General features: G+C 43.5%; 1 protein-coding gene across 1 annotated transcript in view; it reads left to right on the top strand.

Moving 5' to 3' along the window:
* The first annotated feature begins 334 nt into the window (after positions 1 to 334).
* Positions 335 to 19980, top strand: part of SLC13A4 (solute carrier family 13 member 4) — a 43587-nt gene continuing 23941 nt past the window's right edge. Inside the window, exons 1-7 of the mRNA XM_063134432.1 lie at positions 335 to 433; positions 9309 to 9437; positions 14199 to 14335; positions 16351 to 16532; positions 17531 to 17585; positions 18777 to 18816; positions 19691 to 19768. Coding sequence (XP_062990502.1) covers positions 335 to 433; positions 9309 to 9437; positions 14199 to 14335; positions 16351 to 16532; positions 17531 to 17585; positions 18777 to 18816; positions 19691 to 19768 — 720 coding nt within the window. The remainder of the gene's footprint in view (positions 434 to 9308; positions 9438 to 14198; positions 14336 to 16350; positions 16533 to 17530; positions 17586 to 18776; positions 18817 to 19690; positions 19769 to 19980) is intronic.

The following is a 19980-nucleotide window of genomic DNA, read 5'->3' as shown; positions in this document are numbered from 1 at the left end:
CTGATATCTTTTAAAACACAAACACAACATGATGAAAGGAGGAAAGACAATTGGCACAGTGGAGGCAGCCTGGTGAGTTTCCTGGTCTCCACAAAACAGAAGAGCATTATGTTCCTCAGGTACTTACAAGGTGATGGTCAAGAGCATGTGCTAGTCAGCCCGACATAAAAGGCACAGGTACTTTGATGCATTTAATAAGGTTTCCTTCAAGGAGAAAAGAAACTGGCACAGTGAAGAACTCCAGTGGAACAAAGAAGCCGTTGGTCCAGGGCTGGAAGAGCCCTTCTGGGAATATTCACTGGGACGTCAAGGAGATAACAACCAGTGCAGCAGGATGTCTGTGATCAAAGAGCTCCTGCAGGCCAGAAACCTGTTACTGGTTATCGTAATCCCACTGTTGTTGCTTCCTCTGCCGCTCTTGTACCCTACTAGCGTGAGTACTTCATGTTTTCCTACTTTGACCATAACTGTGGATTGATGTGAGCAACTGAAGAGTCAGATGACCAACTAGTCAACTAGAGTTCTAGGCAAGTATTCAATAAGCAAGGAGAGTTGTCAGTTTTGTTGCTGGCCCTGCTCCTCAGACTTTGGCTATCCTGACAAAAAAACAATCAACATAGAGCTTCGGCTATGGGGCAGTATATAAATGTAATAAATAAATATGGGAAGTTTGGCTAGCCAGAAGAGCCAGCTTGGGTTGCTTAGTGGTAGAAATACAGGATATTGAATGAATGAATGAATGAATGAATGAGTGAATGAAATGTTAACAGTAGAGATGTGAAGAGATTGGGCAGAGGAAGATTTTTCTGAGATGGAGACTACTGGCATGAAAAACTTCCCTTGCCCTATTATAGGGCTGATTTTCCTGGTTCTCATTTCCTTATTCAACACAGCGGAGTCAATACAACCTAAATAAGAAGGAACTGGAGTTTCCACATTTCTGCTGCTCCCAACAATAAGCTCTCGGTGAACACAGCTGTTATATTCTTGCCACCCTGTGTTATTCCCTAGCATTGTGTCCAGCCCAAAGCTTTGTTTTTGTTCAGGCATGATGTCCCCATGCCAATAATAGTCTTTCCTTGCAAAAGCATATACATGTAAAGGACAGAGGGCTTTGAATCCTGAAATCAGTTCATCCGAACTCACACATCCCTGCCACCTGGGACTGTGCCCTATGAAATGCCCTTGCAGCATGATATCTGTTCACTTTTGCTCAAGGAGCATTCAGCCATGATGCCCAGCCTCCAATTACTGAGAGCCAGTGTGGTGTAGTGGTTAGAGTGTTAGACTGGGACTTGCAAGATCCTTGTTCTAGTCCCTACTTGACCATGAAGCCCCCTGGGTGACTTTGGGCCAGTTACTCATTCTCAGCCTAACCTACCTCACAGGACTGTTGTGAGAATATAATGGAGAGGAGGACTATGTAAGCCACTCTGAGTTCCTTGCAAGAAGAAAAGAGGTGGGATATAACTGTAATAATAACAACAATAATAATACATACCTTGAAAACATTGAAGGGAAAGAATGCAATTGGCATAGGAGCATTGTGTTTAAGAGCTTTTTTGAGTAAACAAAGCTATTGGTCATATATTACCTTGGCCTGTTCTCACTGGACAATATCTCAGTAGCAGTTGTATGTGAGTTGCAGGTAGGACACATCTTATTTTGTAGAAGTGTACTGTCTTCAGTTCCTTAGGTAGATTGCTTCAGCACCTCTGTATTGAATTGGAAACTAGAGACAAACCAGTAGGGATGACTGAAGATTTCTTTTGGACTGTAACTTTAAGCAAACCAACCTGATTCATATTTTCAACACTAAGAGATGGATCAGAATACAGTAACCCTTTTGTTTTTGCACTTTTCCTAATTTTGTGATGCAGTTCTCAACTCATAAAATATAAATCTGTATTTTCAGCTAAAATGTGAACAAAAATGTATGTACTAGTTTAGGTTAAAATGTATACAAAAAGAATGTGCATGTGTGTATGTGCATTATTATTATTATTATTATTATTATTATTATTATTATTATTATCATTAATTACAGATTCATGAGGAAAGGGCTGGAATGAACTTATGAAACATGCCCAAACTGACAAGGGCTTTAAATTGGTTGACCAAACCATCCCTAACAACTAGAAACCAAGTTCAGCCTTGTTGCTAAATTTCTGTTAAAGGCACAGGATCAAGGCCAATAAAAATGGTGGCAACATTAAAATACATGTGAGAATGGTGAAGGGGGAACAGGCCAACCTCCATGTTTGGTAAAAGGGAAAAAAATAGTGTCTTGTCTCTAGAGCCTATGAAAATGTTGTGGAAAATATCCAAGGGGAACCACAGGCCACCCTGAAGCAGATTTCTCACACTCATCAGGATGAGGCCTGTGAAGGTCAATTTGGGTCCAGTTGAAGGCAACTTTCATGGAGTCTTCTAACAATCTCCTTCTCCAAAGCCCCAGCAGGACCATTCTGGACCACTCTCTGAATCTGATTTGGATATTGGCTATGATCACTAAATTCAGCTTCTCTGTTCAGAGGCGGTATAGCACTGAATCCCAGATGCAAAAGACAAATAACAAGAGACAGTTATTGCTTTCATGCACTGCTTGGTCTGGTCTCTGTTAGAAACTGCTTCTTGGACTCATTAAGTACTTGGTCTCATCCAGCAGTGCTCTTCAGTAATTATCTGGGCTATGAAGAACTGGAAAGAATAATCTAGCCCTATTCAGATATTCTGGATTTGCATAAAACCAACATGTGAGGACAGGGGGCACAGTAGCCCTGCCCCCTCCACACATGTTTCCGTCTCTCTGTACTCATGTAGGATGTCAGTTTGAAGAGAAGAATCTCCATATCTCTGGAGGCTCTCCATGGAAAATCACAATCCTGGATCACATGGAGAGACTCCAGGGATACAGGCAGCTCTCCTCTTCAGGGCATTGGCCTACATCAGTTCAGGGTGACAAAAACATGGGAAGAGCAGCAGAGGGCACTTCCTCTCCCCACATGTTGATTCTGCACAGACCCTAAATGCCTGAATAGGGCTTCTGAGGGCATGTGGTGCTGTACCTTGTTAAAGCATGACCCTCTCAGACCATATTTATAAGGTATCAGATAATATATACTGTGGTATGGGAGAATTCAGGAAGAACTGTCCTGGCTTAGCTCATCTAATAGCCACCTCCCGCTGGATGTGACAGCTCTTTTATTTATTTTTGTCCACCAAACCCTATAAGCGAGAAGGTATAATGAGTCCCCCAATGAGCTGTTGCCACCTTGGCCCTTTCTACACCTAAGGGTTATCCCAGGCAAATGGAGGGATCGTCCCTGCCTGCTCCCAGGATTCCCTGTGTGTCATTTGGATGCACAGGGATGATCCCGGGATGTAGGCATGGTGTAGACATGACCCTTGTTTCCTAGTATGTTTCCTCTGACTTTACTAGACAGGCAGAAGTTCAATAGGTGAAGCCTTGCCAATTAGTGCCTCTCCATCCATGCTGAGAAAAGTTGAAAAGAAAAGCACAATGATGCTAAATTCCCTTCAAACCATGTCTTCTGATTTAAGGCCAGTCTTTCAGTCTCAGCTGCATAAATCTGGTGGATGTTACTCAGTGAGGAACGTGTACGCTGTACATGCTCAGAAGCACGTTATGATTTCTTCCAGAGCAGAGTTGTGGTGAGCGCTGCTGCTCCAATTAAGTCCTGTTTACAATCTTGGCTTCTAGATTTATATATGCAGCAGTGAGTTCAGCTCTTTTACTGTATATGGGAGAGAACACACACACACACACACACACACACACACACACACACTTATCTTTGGTTTCCTTCCACTCCTGTGATCATCCTGGAAAGAACAGCTCTGAGTTGCATTACTGTTTGAATTGAAGATGGGGGAGATGAAATATACACATACTTTTTAGAGATTCTTTTCCTTCTGAGAATGAATTTGTGCTATTGCGAACATTGGCATGGAAGGCAGCTTTGTTAATGGCACATTGTTTGTTTTAATGAAGTTGAGATGCACTTTCTTGATTAATCTGTTTGGAACTTGTTTAATTAGTGGTGTCCCCTTGTTTATCAGGCTGGAGTGAACAAATGAGCAAATAGGCAAATTAGACAAAGTAGAAGGCAGCTAAAACTAATTTCAACTTCATTAAGCCAGTAAACTAAGAGCAAAGCAAAGGGAGATAAATGAGATTCTTCCTTTCCTCTGCATCTATTGAGCTGACAAGAGGTAAGCAATTACAAATTACAGACCTGGTAGGATAAAGAAAACAAAATTAAATCATAATGACACACACACACCCCAAAAAATTTAAAATTAACAACCAACAAGTAGTCAATTAATATAGTATCTGATTAGATATGGCCAAATCTTGTCTATTTAATATTTATTTAATATATTTCTTAGCTGCCTTTTGAGATTGTGATCTTCCCAAGGCGGCTTACAATAAAAAACAGTAAAATTCAGAGTCAAATTATTTTTAAAAAACACCCTTAATTTTAAACCATTTAAAAATAAATATCTCAAAATTCGTGTTCTAATAAGTCACAGCAGCAAATATCATCAAACTCTTTAAATAATATTTATTTAAATGTTCATTTTTTCAGTCCACAAGTTTTACATTTCTGTTCCATTTCCAGATTAATCTGTGTGGTGTGTTGTTGTTTTTTTAAAAAAAATAACTTTATAAAATATGTAAGTAATATTATTTTAATACACATTTAAATACATATTTTCTCTCAAAAGGCATATTTAAATCCATATCTTGATAAATTTAAATGTCTGAGAACTGCATCACAATATTTGGAGAAGTTTTCCTCCAAGGAGCCCAAGACACATTACCTTCTTCCTCTCCATTTTGCCCTCACAACAACCCTGTGAGGTAGGTTAGGCTGAGAATCAGTGACTGGAACAAAGTTAACCAACAACCTTCATGGCCTGCATGGGGACTAGAACCCTGGTCTCCTGAGTCCCAGTCCAACACTCTAACCACTATGCCATACTGATGGCCTTCTGTTGTTTGTCCTGAGTATTTGGTACAAATCAGAAGGATGTTGACTTTGAACATGAAGGATCCATTTGGCTACCATGATTCATTGGTAGTGATAAGCTTCTTCTCCATAAATTGGTAAATTCCTGGAATGGTCTGGGAGTGCCTGATGCTTTTTGAAGTCAAGCACACTTGGGCATACTTGGAGAAGAGACTACGAGAAGCTCTGTGTAAGCCAGGATTGCATAACCTTAGGCCCAGTGGACAAATCAAGGCCTTCTGGGGTCCCACTCTGGTCCTACAGGATTCCCCCAGATGGCCCCACCCCCTTTCCTCCAAGTCAGGTAGAGTGACCATATATAAAGAAGGATAGGTCTCCTGTATCTTGAACAGTTGTATAGAAAAGGGAATTTCAGCAGGTGTCATTTGTATGCATGCAGCACCTGCTGAAATTCTCTCTTCCTCACAACAGTGAAAGCTGCAGGATCCCTGCCCACTTTTGTATCTGATCAAGAGGGCAGGGCTCCTCAGCTTTAACTGTTTGATGAAGATAAAGATACAGCTGCCCTGTCCTCTTTTTCATATGGTCACCCTAAAGTCAGGAGAACATATCTTACACACAATACTTATTTCCAAAGCTACTGTTTTTCAAAGATACAATGGTAAAGCATCAAACCAGAACAGAAGAAAGTGCTTCAAGGAAAGCAGACCTCCAAAGAGACTCCATCTTTTATTTGGATTAGAGGACTGCTTCCTGTTTCACTTACTGACCTGAAACTGAATCCCTAGCTTCCGATGCCACAATTCCCTCCACATCTGACTTATGGGCTGTCTTATAGAAACTCAGCTACAATATTCGCATTCTCTTCCAGGACGATCATAAACTGCCATTTAAGAGCGGCTAATCTAACTGATCCTTTTGTGTTCTGTATGAAGAATGAAAAGACAGACAATAATTTAATATTACATAACTCAGTGAAAACCTGCCACTCTTTTCTTGGTCTTAGCTATCATTAAAAAAAATAAAAAATTCAAGTGAAACCGAAAGAGATTAGTGCAGTGCTCAGTCAAGATAAGCTGGCCTTTAAGAACTTGGGTATTAAATAACCCTAGTCATCCAATAGCCCAGTTATTTCTGATCATTAAATATCCCAACAGAAGCCAATTTGGCTTTAGCTGAGATTATTAAAATGGTTATTGTGAATTATTTTCTCTCTTGCCAGTTGGCCATTGGTACACCATGGGCACACCCGAAATCTTCATGTTTGGAGGTGGCTAATGCCCTTGAATATGAGCTGCTAGGGAGAAAGTTACTGCCTTCATGTCTGGTCTATGAGCTTCCTGGAGGAATCTGATTGGCCAATGTGGGAAACGGGATGCTGGACTTGAATACAGATCAGGAGCAGTGGAGGATGGTGGTTCCAAAGTCAGTGGGGTGGTGAATGTGAAGAAAAAGGAGGGAGTAGGAGGCTTAAGTGAAGTTACCCCAAAATGCCCAACTCCCCACTACTCTGCCCCATTCAGACAACATGCTAAACCATGCTGCTTAACCACAAAATGGTTAACAGAATGCATAATGACATTTCTACCTGGAAACCAGACAATCAGTGGTTGGGGGAAAGTAGTGAGGCCAGGGTAATGGGGTGTGACCATTTGGGGAATCTTGGAAGCCCAGATTGGGATATATGGGAATCAAATATGGACTATGGACCTGAGGTTCAACAGCCCTGGTATATAGTCATCATGACTAGTAGCCACAGATAGCCTTATTGTTGGTTTTCATGCTTTTGTCTGTTGACTTAAAATAATACCTATGTAACACTTTCCAACAAAAGGTTCTCAAAGCAATTTACATAGTATAAAGTGGCTTCTGCATGTTTTTGGAAAGAATCGTTTACATTATCAGCTGGGCCGGGCAATACATTTCTCAAAATCTTCTGCTTGCCTTAGTGTCAGCTTACCTTTGTTTGGCCAGACTTTGTGTTCCTTCTTTGTTTTCCAAACAGCTGAACTCCAACCTCCCCCTCAGCTCCATATGGCAAACTGCTTCAAAAACCGTTCCAAGTTTTCAAGACTTTTCTGGTGACGCAGCAGAGCTGGAGGGGGCTGTTTGGAAAAACAAGCATATTGCCAGCTGAATGCACAGGTCTAGCTGGCCACATGCTTTGCTGAATCATGTATAAATATAAATATCCAGTCATGTAACTAAATCATCAACTCTAACAGCAGGTTCAAGAAAACAAAGGAACACATGTCTCCAGTGAATAATGTCTACTTCCTGCTGTGTGTTTGGGAGTTAACCATCAGAAAATTTTATATCTATCTATCTATCTATCTATCTATCTATCTATCTATCTATCTATCTATGTCTTTCAGGGTTGCACAACCTGCATCCCCAAGGCCTTAACTGCATCTTCCAAGAGTGCCCTGACCCCCTCCTACGGCCAAATTCCACCACTTTCCACTGCTCAAGATGGCTTTCCATCTCACTCTTTCCTGCGAGTGGGGGAGGGGGGATGAAGAAAACGCTAGCAGTGAGGAAAGAGCAATCTGGATCTGTGTGGGTGTTGTGTCGCATTGCATGTATGTACATGATCTATGACACACACCCCCAAGCCAGCTGCAGGGTAGAAGGGGAATCATCACTCCTCCCTGTTCTATAAGAAGCTGTCATGTGCACTTACAGTGATTATTATAGGGTAACCATATAGAAAGGAGGATAGAGGGCTCCTGTATCTTTAATATTTGCATAGAAAAGGGAATTTCAGTAGGTGTCATTTGTATGCATGCAGCACCTGGTAAAAATCCCTCCATCACAACAGTTAAAGCTGCAGGAGCCCTGCCCTTTTCTCCATCTGGTCAAGATGCTTCACCACAGTGGCTTTGCGTGTTGTCTGAACAGGGTAATTTAGACCAATGTTTTGACTGTCATTTCATAAATCCAATAAAAATCCATTACATTTTATCTGGCTCTTTGTTAAATGACTCCTCCTTTGCACTTGACAATGGGGCAGCCTGAATTTTCACAGTTCTCCATGTGCAAATTTCAGAACCTTCTGTCCCAGCTGCCAAGTATGACGGCTTGCTTCTCCTTTCCCAAGAATTTGAGAAAAGGTCTCTGTTCCTTAATGCAGCCAGATCCCCAAAACTAAGGAATAATGAGCCCTGTGCTGGAGAGCTTTACAACATGTATCAGTGTTACATAATGGCTAAGAACTAAAAAAAAAAAAAGTTACCAATGGGGGAATTATACCATTCTCTGTGCATTTTTAAAGCTGTAGACACTAGAGCAACCTTGGCTACTTTTCCAGAGGAGCAACTGATGCCAACTTCTTCTGCCTGTGGGGGCTGGAATCTATCCAGTAAGCTGACTCAAGGAACACCAGAGTCCCTCTTTCCTACATGGTGGCATCAGCCCCAAGCCATTTGCCTGGAATAGATCTCCCCTGCCCAGGCTGAATAACTTGGTAGGAATCCCTTCCAGGAATAAATTATAGGGTGCGTCACAGGCCTCTCAGAGAGACCTCTGGAGTCCTCTCAGTTTCCAAGATAAGACTATATCTTATTTCAAGATAAAAATGAGAGGACATCTGGGGTGTCCTCTCATTTTGCAGAAAGGGGTGTACCTGTCAGACCAGACACTGCACCTAAACATGGCAGAAGGAGGTCTACAAGGTATCATGCCAGGGTCTGGATTTAGTTTGCAGACTGCCATATGATTATAAGAGTCATTGTGGTACAGTGGTTTGAGTGTTGGAGGGGGACTCAGGAAATCTGGCTCCTAGACCCCACTCAGCCACGAAGCTCACTGGGTGACTTTGGACCAGTCACTGATTCTCAGCCTGACCTACATCACTGGGTAAAATAAAAACTACGTACCTTGGCCAGTGCATGAAATCATTCAAATTGGCCCTGGTACCATATTGAGAGTACCTTGAACCCACTGATTTGTGCAAGTGCAGAGGGAATGTGCAAGTTCTGAGATAGTTGTTTTAAATGGATATTTTCTGTTTTTGTTTGTATTTCATGCTTTTTATGGTTTTAAATTTTGTATATTTCTTTTTAATATTCACTGTTTTTAACTTTTGTAAACTGCCCAGAGAGCTTTGGCTGTCAGGCGGTATATAAATGTAAATAATAATAATAATAATAACAACAACAACAACAACAACAACAACAACTCAATGAATCTAAGCATTGGCAACAGGGTACCAGCCAAATGGACCAGGTTTGCAAATGTTGTGGCAGCAGCAGCTCAGAATGCTCAAGTGACATTGAACTCCTTCCTTCCTTCCTTTCTTCCTTCCTTCAGGAAGCCTCGTGCGCTTACGTGCTGATAGTGACAGCGGTGTACTGGGTTTCAGAAGCGGTGCCGCTTGGAGCGGCAGCCCTTGTTCCTGCTTTCCTCTACCCACTGTTTGGAGTCATGAAGTCCAGCGAGGTCAGACATGCGTAATGTTATCAGTGCTGCTGAGGGCTGACTCACACATGCATGCAGGCTGATGTCATATCAGTCATTTAGTATTTAATGGCTGTCAGTAGGAGGGTGGAAATACAGAACATGTGCACAACCAAACATTCTGCACATGTCTAACATGGAATGCTAGAAATGCATCACGTGGGCAGGGGCAGTGCTGAAGTGATGCTTGTCCATGTCCCTGTTCACATGTCCTGTTTCCTTCAAATGCTGTGAGATGTGATGTGGGAACAGTCTGCTCATAGTAGCTCCCATAGCACAGTAAGACATGAACTAGGCCTGACATCCAAGTAAGCATGGATGTCAGAACACTTCCCAGAAAATTGTGTGTCATCAGCACATGGCAGTTCTGGAGGATTAAGGTTAAGTCATTTTGGCACACTAGAAACCATGACGAAGGTTCTTTCTCCCCCTTTAAACCAGAGCAAACTCGCTGCCTATTACTCAGAGCCTTGTGCTTCTAAGAACATTAGTCTTTGTTTCTGCCACCCCAAAATAAAGTGTGAAAGGGATAAAGTGGAATAATGAAGGCCTTTGTGCTGCTAGTTTAGATGGATTCTTTTCCTTCCATGCAAGAATACTTTTATTAAAAACAATTGTTGCAGAGGCTAACACGGCGTAGGGGCTGAGGAAAGAGGCGAGAGCTAGAGGAAGCAAGCCAAGACAAGAGAATGTTTTAAGAGACTGTGGCCAACCTTTTAACCAAGACATTTGCCATAGCGGAGTGGTAGTTGCTTGCTTTGCATGCAGAAGGTCCCAGGCCATTTCTACACCTGCCTTTTTTTTCCTGGGATCATCCCTGTGCATCCAAATGACACACTGGGGATCCAGGAAGCAGGCAGAGACGATCCCTCCATTTTCCTAGGATAACCCTTAGTTGTAGAAAGGGCCCCAGATTCAATCCTCAGCATCTTTTGGTAGGGCTGGAAATACACCTGCCTGGAAGCCCAGAGAGCTTCTGCCACAGAGTTGTGGAAAGACCAGTTGGGCAACCCACCATTCACATCTACATCTTGCTAGCATTTGATACAGAAATTGCCATTAGTGGAGCTAGAGGAAGATAAAGAGGGCCACCAATACGTTATAGTTAAAGAGTAAAGAAGGAAGAAATTGAATTCACATTTTTTTCAGATTGGCTGTATGAATTGGATTCAATTCAGTTAGCACTCCCTACCAACCGTGTCTCCCCAACTTTCTTCCTTACTTAATGGCTTCGACTAAACCTTCCTGAGGTGGGCAGCTAGCATTCAACTCTGTTAATTATCCAATTCCCAGATTGACCCTGGAAGTTTGCTTCAGATCTGAAAACTATATAGACTTGTGCTCATATTTATGCTAAGCAATGCACTGGAACTGCCTGATGATTGAATATGAGCCCAAGAGGAGTGTTAGATTATACTTTTCTATACACTATGCCTGACAGGCCTTGTTCTAAAATTGGCCTAACCATAATTAGCAACTTCTGACAATAAGCTACCCCTAGCATAGCAGGCATAAATGCAAATGGCTGAACACAGTTGAATTTAGATACCTGGCAAAATATACTAGCATGAGGAGATATGGTAGCCCTTTCAAAATCACAGAAAACAGGGCTGAAACTCATGCAACCAGAGTACCATCCCTGACTGTGTTGATAAGGTTAGTGCTTGTTGCAGATGGCTATGATGCAAAACAGCTGTCAGATTGCTCCATTGCATGTTTAGGATATTGTTCAGCCCTTTTCAGAAGACACCTTAACCATGGCTTTAATGATGGTGAATAAGGCCAAAGGCCAAAGAGGTGTACAGATAAACTCACTGAAAGTTGAGAATCAAGTCAAGGGCTCATGAAGAGTCTTTCCATCACTCCCTCGCATGCTGTGGGCAATACTTAACCATCCCAAACAGATTGTCCAGCTGTAGTAGTCAGCTGTCTAGAGTAGATCCTGCCTTAAGAAGGTGCCATGTACCACCATCTTCAGCAATGTATTTGTTCTTGTTTATCCATGAGTTACATATTTGTATAATTCAGCTGCCACATAATCTGTCCTTGAAGTCAAGAATTAGCTACTGTAGATCAAGAGTGTGCTGGGATGGGGAGGTGGATCCTTCCCTCCCCCAGCCATCTATGGGCTGGATGATATCAGTGGGCATGGCCACACCCACTGATGTTATCTGCTCCTGCTTCCACCCATTTTAGCTTTTCTCCCTGCTGAGAAATGCACGCAGTCCATGCCTCTCTCAGCAAAACAAAAGGCACACAGCTGATGCTGGGAGAAGCAACACTGAGCAGCTTCTCAGTGCTTAAGGTGGCACCATTATTATTATTATTTATTTATTTATATAGCACCATCAATGTACATCCATGTGGCGATCATGTGCTCTGCGCAAAGCTCAGAGTTAGTGCTGGAGAAGAGCGACTGCTTTTCCTAACGCTGACTTAGTCCCTGGCTTTGCTTGGTACCCAACATTTCTGTGGATGCCATGAAATGACTTGCCCAGAGATAACAGTGAGGGTTCCCTCCAGGGGATGGAAGTTGGAGGTCAAACCCTCTCCTATGGAGGAATGCTAGGAGGCTCCACAGGTTGGATTGGGGAGTCCAGCAAGGTGGAGTTTCCAAACCCTTTTGCTAATGCACCATTGTCTGCACTGATCTTTATTCCAACTACAATGCAGCCTAGAACAGGGATAGACAACCTAGAGATCTCCAGATGTTTTGGACTACAACATATGGAGATCAGCCTCAGCACCATTGCAGTAGTCAGAGATTATGGGAGTTGTACTCCCACACATCTGGACTGCACCCATCTGGAGTGCACCTATCCGGACTTAGCACATGGCTGACTGAGAGAGTCAAATGCTGATGGAGACAGGGAGATGTGCACACAGATTCAGAAGGGACAGGAAAGGTGGGCTTCTTCAATATGTACTTGTGTGTACCGCAGTATTTTTCCTATAAAGGATACACATGAGAATTCTTTGGACTTTGGATTTCTGGAAAACCTGCATAGCAGTAGCAGAGCTAGTGTGCTGTAGTGGTTAGAGTGTTAAGACTAGAAATGAAGAAACAGAGTCTCAGTAAAACTCCCATTTGGCACCGGAGCTCACTGAGTGACCTTGGGCCAGTCACTCTCTCTCAGCTTGTGCCATCTTAAAAGGTTACTGGGCGGACTCCATGTACATTGCTTTGAACACTTTCTAGGAAGGTCAGGATAAAATGAAATAGATATATTTATTTGGCCACGTTAGTTAATATTCAGGATATAATGGAATGCAAGCAAAATTAATACCTCCGAAGTTTGCAACAGAAGATTAGCCAATTCCCAGGAGCAGAAAGAAGCAAATGGCAACATGCCACAGAGATTATCACAGTGGCAATGGGAAGTTCTTGAACAGATATTAATAAAAACAGTGAACCTTTTTATGCTGTTGTAGATTTTACAGCATTCTAGGAAGCCTAACTATTACATTAAAGGCTGTGGCTTTTGGCTCAAGCTGACCAAAGCAAAACAGGGCCTGTCTACACAGAGTCTTCGGGGTGCCTGGAGTGCGTCTGCAGTGCGCCCTGAAATTGATGATGTAGACAGTACCTTAAGCGTTCCAAGAAGAGGCGGAGGAGGAGGAGGAGGAGGAGGAGGAGGAGGAGGAGGAGGAGGAGGCCCCGCATCGCCCCTCGTGGGGATGGGGTGAAGAGTTGCCGGGCCCAGAGGCTTCGCCAGGGAATTGGCTGCGTCCTTGGCGCCGCCCACCTGCCCGCCGGACTCCTGTTGCCAGCGAAAGAGCCACCCAGGCCCACCTGGGTCGGAGAGCTCAGCGGAAGAAGCCGCCGCCGGCTTCTTCCACCGAACTCTATGACCCGGGTGGCTCTTTTGCCGGCAACAGGAGGCCGGCTGGCAGGTGGGCAGCACCAAGGATGCAGCCGATTCCCCGGCGAAGCCGCCGGGCCCGGCAACTCTTCACCCCGTGCCCGCAAGGGGTGATGCGGAGCCGCCTCCTCCTTATCCTCCTCCGCCTCTTCTTGGATCGCTTAAGGTACTGTCTACATCATCGATTTCGGGGCGCACTGCAGACACACTCCAGGCACCCCGAAGACTCTGTAGACAGGCCCAAAACAAAAAGTAATTAAAGTCTAGGGTGAAAGGGTATGGAGGGTCTCTTCCCTATTGATAGATCCTATTGCTGCTCTAATTTCCAAGAGTGCCATCGGTGAGTAATATTTCATGACATTCTGATTGGCATACTAGCTAAAAGTGGGCTAGATGGAACAACTATTAGTTGGATCCACAGTTGGCTACAGAATCACACTCAAAGAGTGCTTATCAATGGTACCTTCTCAAACTGTGGGGAGGTAATGAGCAGGGTACTGCAGGGCTCAGTCCTGGGCCCAGTGCTCTTCAACATTTTTATTAATGACTTGGATGAGGGTGTGCAGGGAATGCTGATCAAATTTGCAGATGACACAAAATTGGGTGGGATAGCAAATACCCTGGAAGACAGAAACAAACTTCAAAGTGATCTTGATGGGCTGGAGTGCTGGGCTGAAGACAACAGAATGAAATTTAATGGGGATAAATGCCAAGTTCTACAATAGGAAAAAGTCAGGTAGGCTTTAAGGTGGATTCCTGCATTGAGCAGGGGTGTTGGATTTGATGGCCTTATAGGCCCCTTCCAACTCTACTGTTCTATGATTCTATGATGTATTTTGATTTATTTATTTTATCTCCCCCTGACTCACCTTTTCTATAGGTGGCTGCAGAATACATCAAGAACACCACCTTGCTTCTCATGGGGGTAATTTGTGTGGCAGCCTCTGTTGAAAAGTGGAACCTACACAAACGGATCGCCTTGCGCATGGTTATGATGGCTGGAGCAAAACCGGGCATGTGAGTGTATCTGCTTTTACATGCCATGAGATGGCAGAGGGAGTTAATTACAAAATGAAGATGCAAGTCATAATTAAAAATAAGTTGGGGTGCTTATTAGCCAGTCACAGATCGCTTCAAGAGCCCAGTGAAGGAATAGAATGCAAGATACAAATGTAATAAGTACGTACGTCTGTTTCCATGTCACATCCCCTAAGAGTGGAGTAGAGTTCAGTAGAGTCTGAAAATATTCTCCCCTCCCTTTCCCTTCCTGCCTCTTCTTTTTTTAGTGTCTCGTCTTCTTTGCCCTGTTGCTTCAGCTTTCATTTCCATTCTCAGTCCAGTGAGACTCTTGCCTCTTAGACACCTCTTTGATTTTGAAGGGTAAGTTCAACATTCTCATCATTTCATATCAACACTGCCAGCTCCAGACTTCAGGGGGCCTTTGGGCAAGACACCCTCAATGGCCCTCTACCTCAGTGATCCTACCTTCTTAGTGCCATTGTCACTTGCTGCTATTGCTCCTCTTCTTCCTCTTTCTCTTTATTGCTGTCAGGCCTGTTCTAGGAACACACTAAACCATGGTTAGGCCGTTAACCCTTTTGCAGCAAACGGTAAGTGTGCATGTTTAAACCATGGTTATGTAGCCACCCTGGTTAGGAATGGTTCTCATGGCACACAAAGGACAATGAAATGTACAACATTTAATACAATACAGATAAATTCAAATTAGCAGCACTTTTACATAGGAGCACTTGTATTTCCAAATTTTACAGCTAATGAATTGCTAAAAAAAGGTGCTCTCTTTCAAGTGGCTAGACATGTTTCGACAAGAAAGTCCTCTTCAGTGGCCAAACATCTAGGCTTGGATGCACAGGAAAAAAATTATCAAATGGGGCTAACTGTTTTATATCATTCTCAAGTAAAGTCAACAATCTACACAAATAAAATGTTTCAATTCCAGTCAAGCCTCAACTGTGGCATACCGTATAACAAAGATGCCAGAGGCCCTACGGCTTCTTTGTTATATGGTATGGTTAATATTAATTTATCTGTATTGTATTAAATTTTGTACATTTCATTGTCCTTAACTTTGTTCTTATTAATCGTTTGTATTTTGTCAAGGCTAGAACCTTTTTGTGTATGTGTATTCACATGACACACTAAGCCATAATGTTTAGCTCAAAATGCTTAACCGCCATGGCTTAGCGTGTCATCCGAACAGGATCATCACTTGCTTGCTTAACAGGCAGAGAGCTAGGGATGAGCAAACTCTCCCACATCCAATTCGTCGGACGCTTGCCCCATCGCCATCCATCCCCACATCTTGCTGCCCAAGCTTCTTTAGAGCCTTGGCAATGCCTGACAAGTGCTCAGCAGCAATCTACCTTCGCTCTGGAAATTATGTATTTCCCCATTGTGTAAATGGCGGCCGTAAAGGCCCCATTTACGCAACAGTAAAGGCGCATTCACTCATTTACCCTTGCATAAATGAGGCCTTTACAGCTGCCATTTATGCAATGGGGAAATGTGCAATTTCCAGAGCCTCTATTGTGTGCCACAATGGAGTATCTGGAAATTGCTCATTTTCTCCCTTGTGTAAATGGTTGCCGTAAAGCCTCCAGTTAAGCAAGAGTAAAGGAGTGTAAATGCCACTGTTGTCTGGGCCAGAGCAAGAGGCAGGTAAGCAAGCAGGTTGCAAAGAAGGAGGAGGAGGAGGAAGAGGAGGGGGAGGAGGAGGAGGAGGAGGAGGAGGAGGACCACCACCTCCAGGGGCTTCTTTTCAATGGGCCCTTTTTTGGGGGGGGTGTCCTCAGTGAGTGCTCTTGATGCTGGCCCTGATTATAAATAATGTGCCTAAGCTGTGCTTTCATTCATAGCAGATTGTTCAGGCCACAGGGAGTGAATCTGCATTGTAATTTTGATGTCCATAAGGGTAGAAAGGTCAGTAATCTACCAGAATTTCAAAATGTAAAGAGGAGGGAGAGTTTTAACAGTGCCTGCCTCTCAAAGGACTTTTTCTTCCTGTATTCTAGGCTGCTCCTTTGTTTCATGTGCTGTACCACTGTGATATCCATGTGGCTTTCCAACACATCCACAGCAGCCATGGTGATGCCCATTGTAGAAGCTGTGCTACAGGAACTAGTGAATGCCGAGGAGGACTGTGAGGTGAATGGTACCGCAGGCAACACCATCCTGGAAGAGAGAGAGACAATAGGTACCTGGTGAGACCTAATGCACTCCTGTTATTTTTAGAGACATATGATCACATACTCAATTGTTAGAAAGTGGCAAGCTAAGACCATCAGAAGAGCCCTGCTGGACCAAACCAAAGGTGCATCTAGTTCAGCCTTTCCCTACCTCCAGTACCCAAATGTTGGACTACTGTTAGCCACCCTAGTTTGGTGAAAACAATGTTGTCTGCACCAGCCATCTGAAGGGCAATAAAGAAGAGGCTAGCCTAACATCACTAGGGAGGATGCTGCTACACAAAAGGCTAGACTATCCTTACCTCCAGGGCTGGCCCTACCATCAGGCAGGATGAAGCAGTTGCCTCAGGTGGCAGATGCTGGGAAGTGGAAGCAAGGTATTGGAGGAGAGAGCTGTGTGCCTCATGGGCTGCCCTATGCTGGTGTTGAAGATAAAAGTCTAGACAGATTTTATACATGGAACGGGAGAGGGTGCCATCTTGTTCTTCACTTCAGGCAGCAAAATGTCTTGGGCCAGCCCAGGTCAACTCTCTAGAAAGTGGGTTGTGTAACACGGCCTCAGATGATGAACACAGGTTGCACGCAAGCTCATACTGATTCACTGGAAGAGAAAGAACCATGACTAACAAATTTAAAAGATCCTCCCTTGTCCTCCTTCCTATCTCAGGGGGACAGGGCTATCAATTTTGGTGTTTGCTCTATTTATGCATGAAAATCTAGTTTTCATAAACAACATCCAGAATCAATTTCAGTAGCTTCCAGGGCAAAAGAAAAGAAAAACCACCAAATTTTAAATCTCCTTGATCTATTGTTTTGGCACAAGTCATAATGGGTTGTATTGGGGTTTACAGGACTTTGTGGCACCTTCCAAAATTCACAATATGGCAATAGCTTTATTAGGACCTACTAAAAGCATGGCCTTGTCCCATTGTCTACCAGGTTCTGAAATGCCTCCCTGAGAAACAGCCACACATACACACACCATCTTCCTTTTCTTCTGCTGCAGGTCTCGGTGAAAAACATGGGCAAGCATCACTGGAGCTCATTTTCATCAACGAGGAGTAAGAACGAAGCCTGTCCAGCTCTAATGGACATTATGAACCCTTTCAGGTCACAATAAGATAAAACATAAAATCAGGAGCAGCAAATTGCTGATTATACAGATCATTTTAGATAGATGGAAGGGAGGGGATAGTGGGTAAGATGACCATATGGAAAGGCCCCTCACCTCTCTGCCCACAGAACTACCTCTTTTCCCTCTTCTCTGAGGTCGCTTCTGCAGCCTTAAAGAGACAGCTGGCACAGTCCTCTCTTTGCTGGCTGTGAGTGGGGGAGGGAGGGTTCGGGGAGCTGAATCTCTTGGGTCTGAGATTGGAGTTCTGTCTCAGACCTCAGATCCAGGGATCTGAACTATCCTATTCCACCCCGACCCAGACACAGTCTAAGGGTCATAGGGTTGCTCTCTAAGAGATGCAATGGATATATCTAAACTGCAGTTGTAAAGAGGTATATACAATGTTATGATCTGCTTGAGAGAACCAAGGGTACTATTGGGTCTATATCTGATATTATCTCAGTGGAAGCTAGTGCAGTACGGCTCTTTCACACCCTGTCCGGTAATATCAGAAGCCCCCCCCCCCATGTGGAAGAGCTGGTGATGCAGCGCCTTCATTTCCAGCATTATCCGTCCTTTAAATTGTACTGCTGAAATAAAAAATGGTTGATGGAACCTGGATTGGATTTTTGTATCAAAAGACTGTAAGCTCCCTTCACTTTGGATACTCCAAACAGATTCATGAGCTCAGAATTCTTTCATTCTAAGTGCATGACTTTTGTACCAATTAGCGGATCTTGGGGCCTTAGTGAAACCATAAAGTAGATACCACAAGCTTGAAGTTTGCCCAGCCCTGGATTAGGGTCTCTGCTCAGCCATGAAAAATCCGGTGCCTTTTTAGACTGAAAAAAGAGCTACAACTCCCATCACGGCTAGCTGCAGATGTAGGACTTTTACTGGAGTTGTAGGACTTTTACTGTCAAAATAGGTAGGAGATTGCACCTTAAGTGACCTTGGGTCAATCACTGCCAGGCTAACCATCCTCACAAGGTTGTTGTGCAGATAGATGCATATAATGCCATCTGCAATAGCAAGATCTCGCAGGGTGTGTTGTACTATAAAAGGGCTGGAAATTAAAATCAATGTTTCTCCTTTTCTTCCTTTCTTCCTTTCTTTTTCTTTTTTCTTTTTTTTGTAGTGCTACCACTGCTGACTTCAGCTCTCTGATGCATTCCAAGGTATTTTCATAGGCTGAACCTCTGCTTTGAAAAATAATAAATCTGTTACAGAAAGGAGACCATTATTGTAATGATTGCATCATTTTCTCCTTCCTTCTAATTTAGCCTTCCACAACCTGGGGCCCTCAAGATGTGTAGGACTACAACCCCCATCATGCTTAACCAGCATGGCCATGTTCATCAGGGATGATGGCAGTTGTAGTCCAATACATCTGGAAGGCAGCAGGTTGGGGAAGACTGTTTTAACCTGTGTGGTGTGCTATGCAACACTCTATGCTAATGCAAACTTGGGTTTCATTAACAGAAGCTATGGCTGCAAAAAAAAAAAAAAAAAAAAAAGGAAAAAAAGAGCAAAGGCTATTAATAGAAGTACAGCTTCCAAATCATGCAAGGTCCTGGTTCCCCTCTATTCAGCACTGATTAGACCTCATCTTGAGTACTGTGTCCAGTTCTGGGTGCCACACATCAAGGAGGATGATCAGACATCAGAAAAAACTTCCTGACTGTAAGAGCAGCACAAGAATGGAACCAGTTACCTAGGGAGGTTGTGTGCTCTTCCACACTAGAGGCATTCAAGAGGCAGCTGGACAGCCTTCTGCCAGGGATGCTTTAAGGTGGATTCTTGCACTGAGCAGGGTCTGGCCTCATACACCCCTTCCAACTCTACTATTCTATTATTCTAAATCACTCCTGCAGCTTTAACTGTTGTGATGAAGAGGGAATTTCACCAGTTGCTGCATGCCTACAAATGACACCTGTTGAAATTCCCTTTTCTATGCTACTTTTAAAGATACAGAGCTCTGTCCTCCTTTTCATATGGCCACCCTACTTGAAAGGGATGCTTTCTAACAAAGGAACATTTCTCTTTCCATAGAACATGAATGGTGTACACATGATAGCCAACACAATTGGAACAGTGAGCTCCAAATCCAACGGGCAGCATCTGCCTCAGGTAAGAACATATTCCTGCATGGAGACAATAATCCCAAGTTTCACACCTTGCAGAACATTTCATAATAGGGACCATTTCTATTATTTGCCTACTTTCCCCCTTCATCATACTCCAGTTTTTTTTCACATGCTAAAGAGTCTCTCAAAAAGTGATGTTTCCTCACTGTGTAGGCCTGGCTCATGGCTTCTTGGCAAAGTGCCCTTTGGTGAGTC

The sequence above is a fragment of the Elgaria multicarinata genome, chromosome 9 (genome assembly GCF_023053635.1).
Source record: "Elgaria multicarinata webbii isolate HBS135686 ecotype San Diego chromosome 9, rElgMul1.1.pri, whole genome shotgun sequence".
NCBI classification, from domain to species: domain Eukaryota; kingdom Metazoa; phylum Chordata; class Lepidosauria; order Squamata; family Anguidae; genus Elgaria; species Elgaria multicarinata.
The sequence above is the reverse complement of the archived record's forward strand: the minus strand, read 5'-3'. Positions and strand labels throughout refer to the sequence as shown.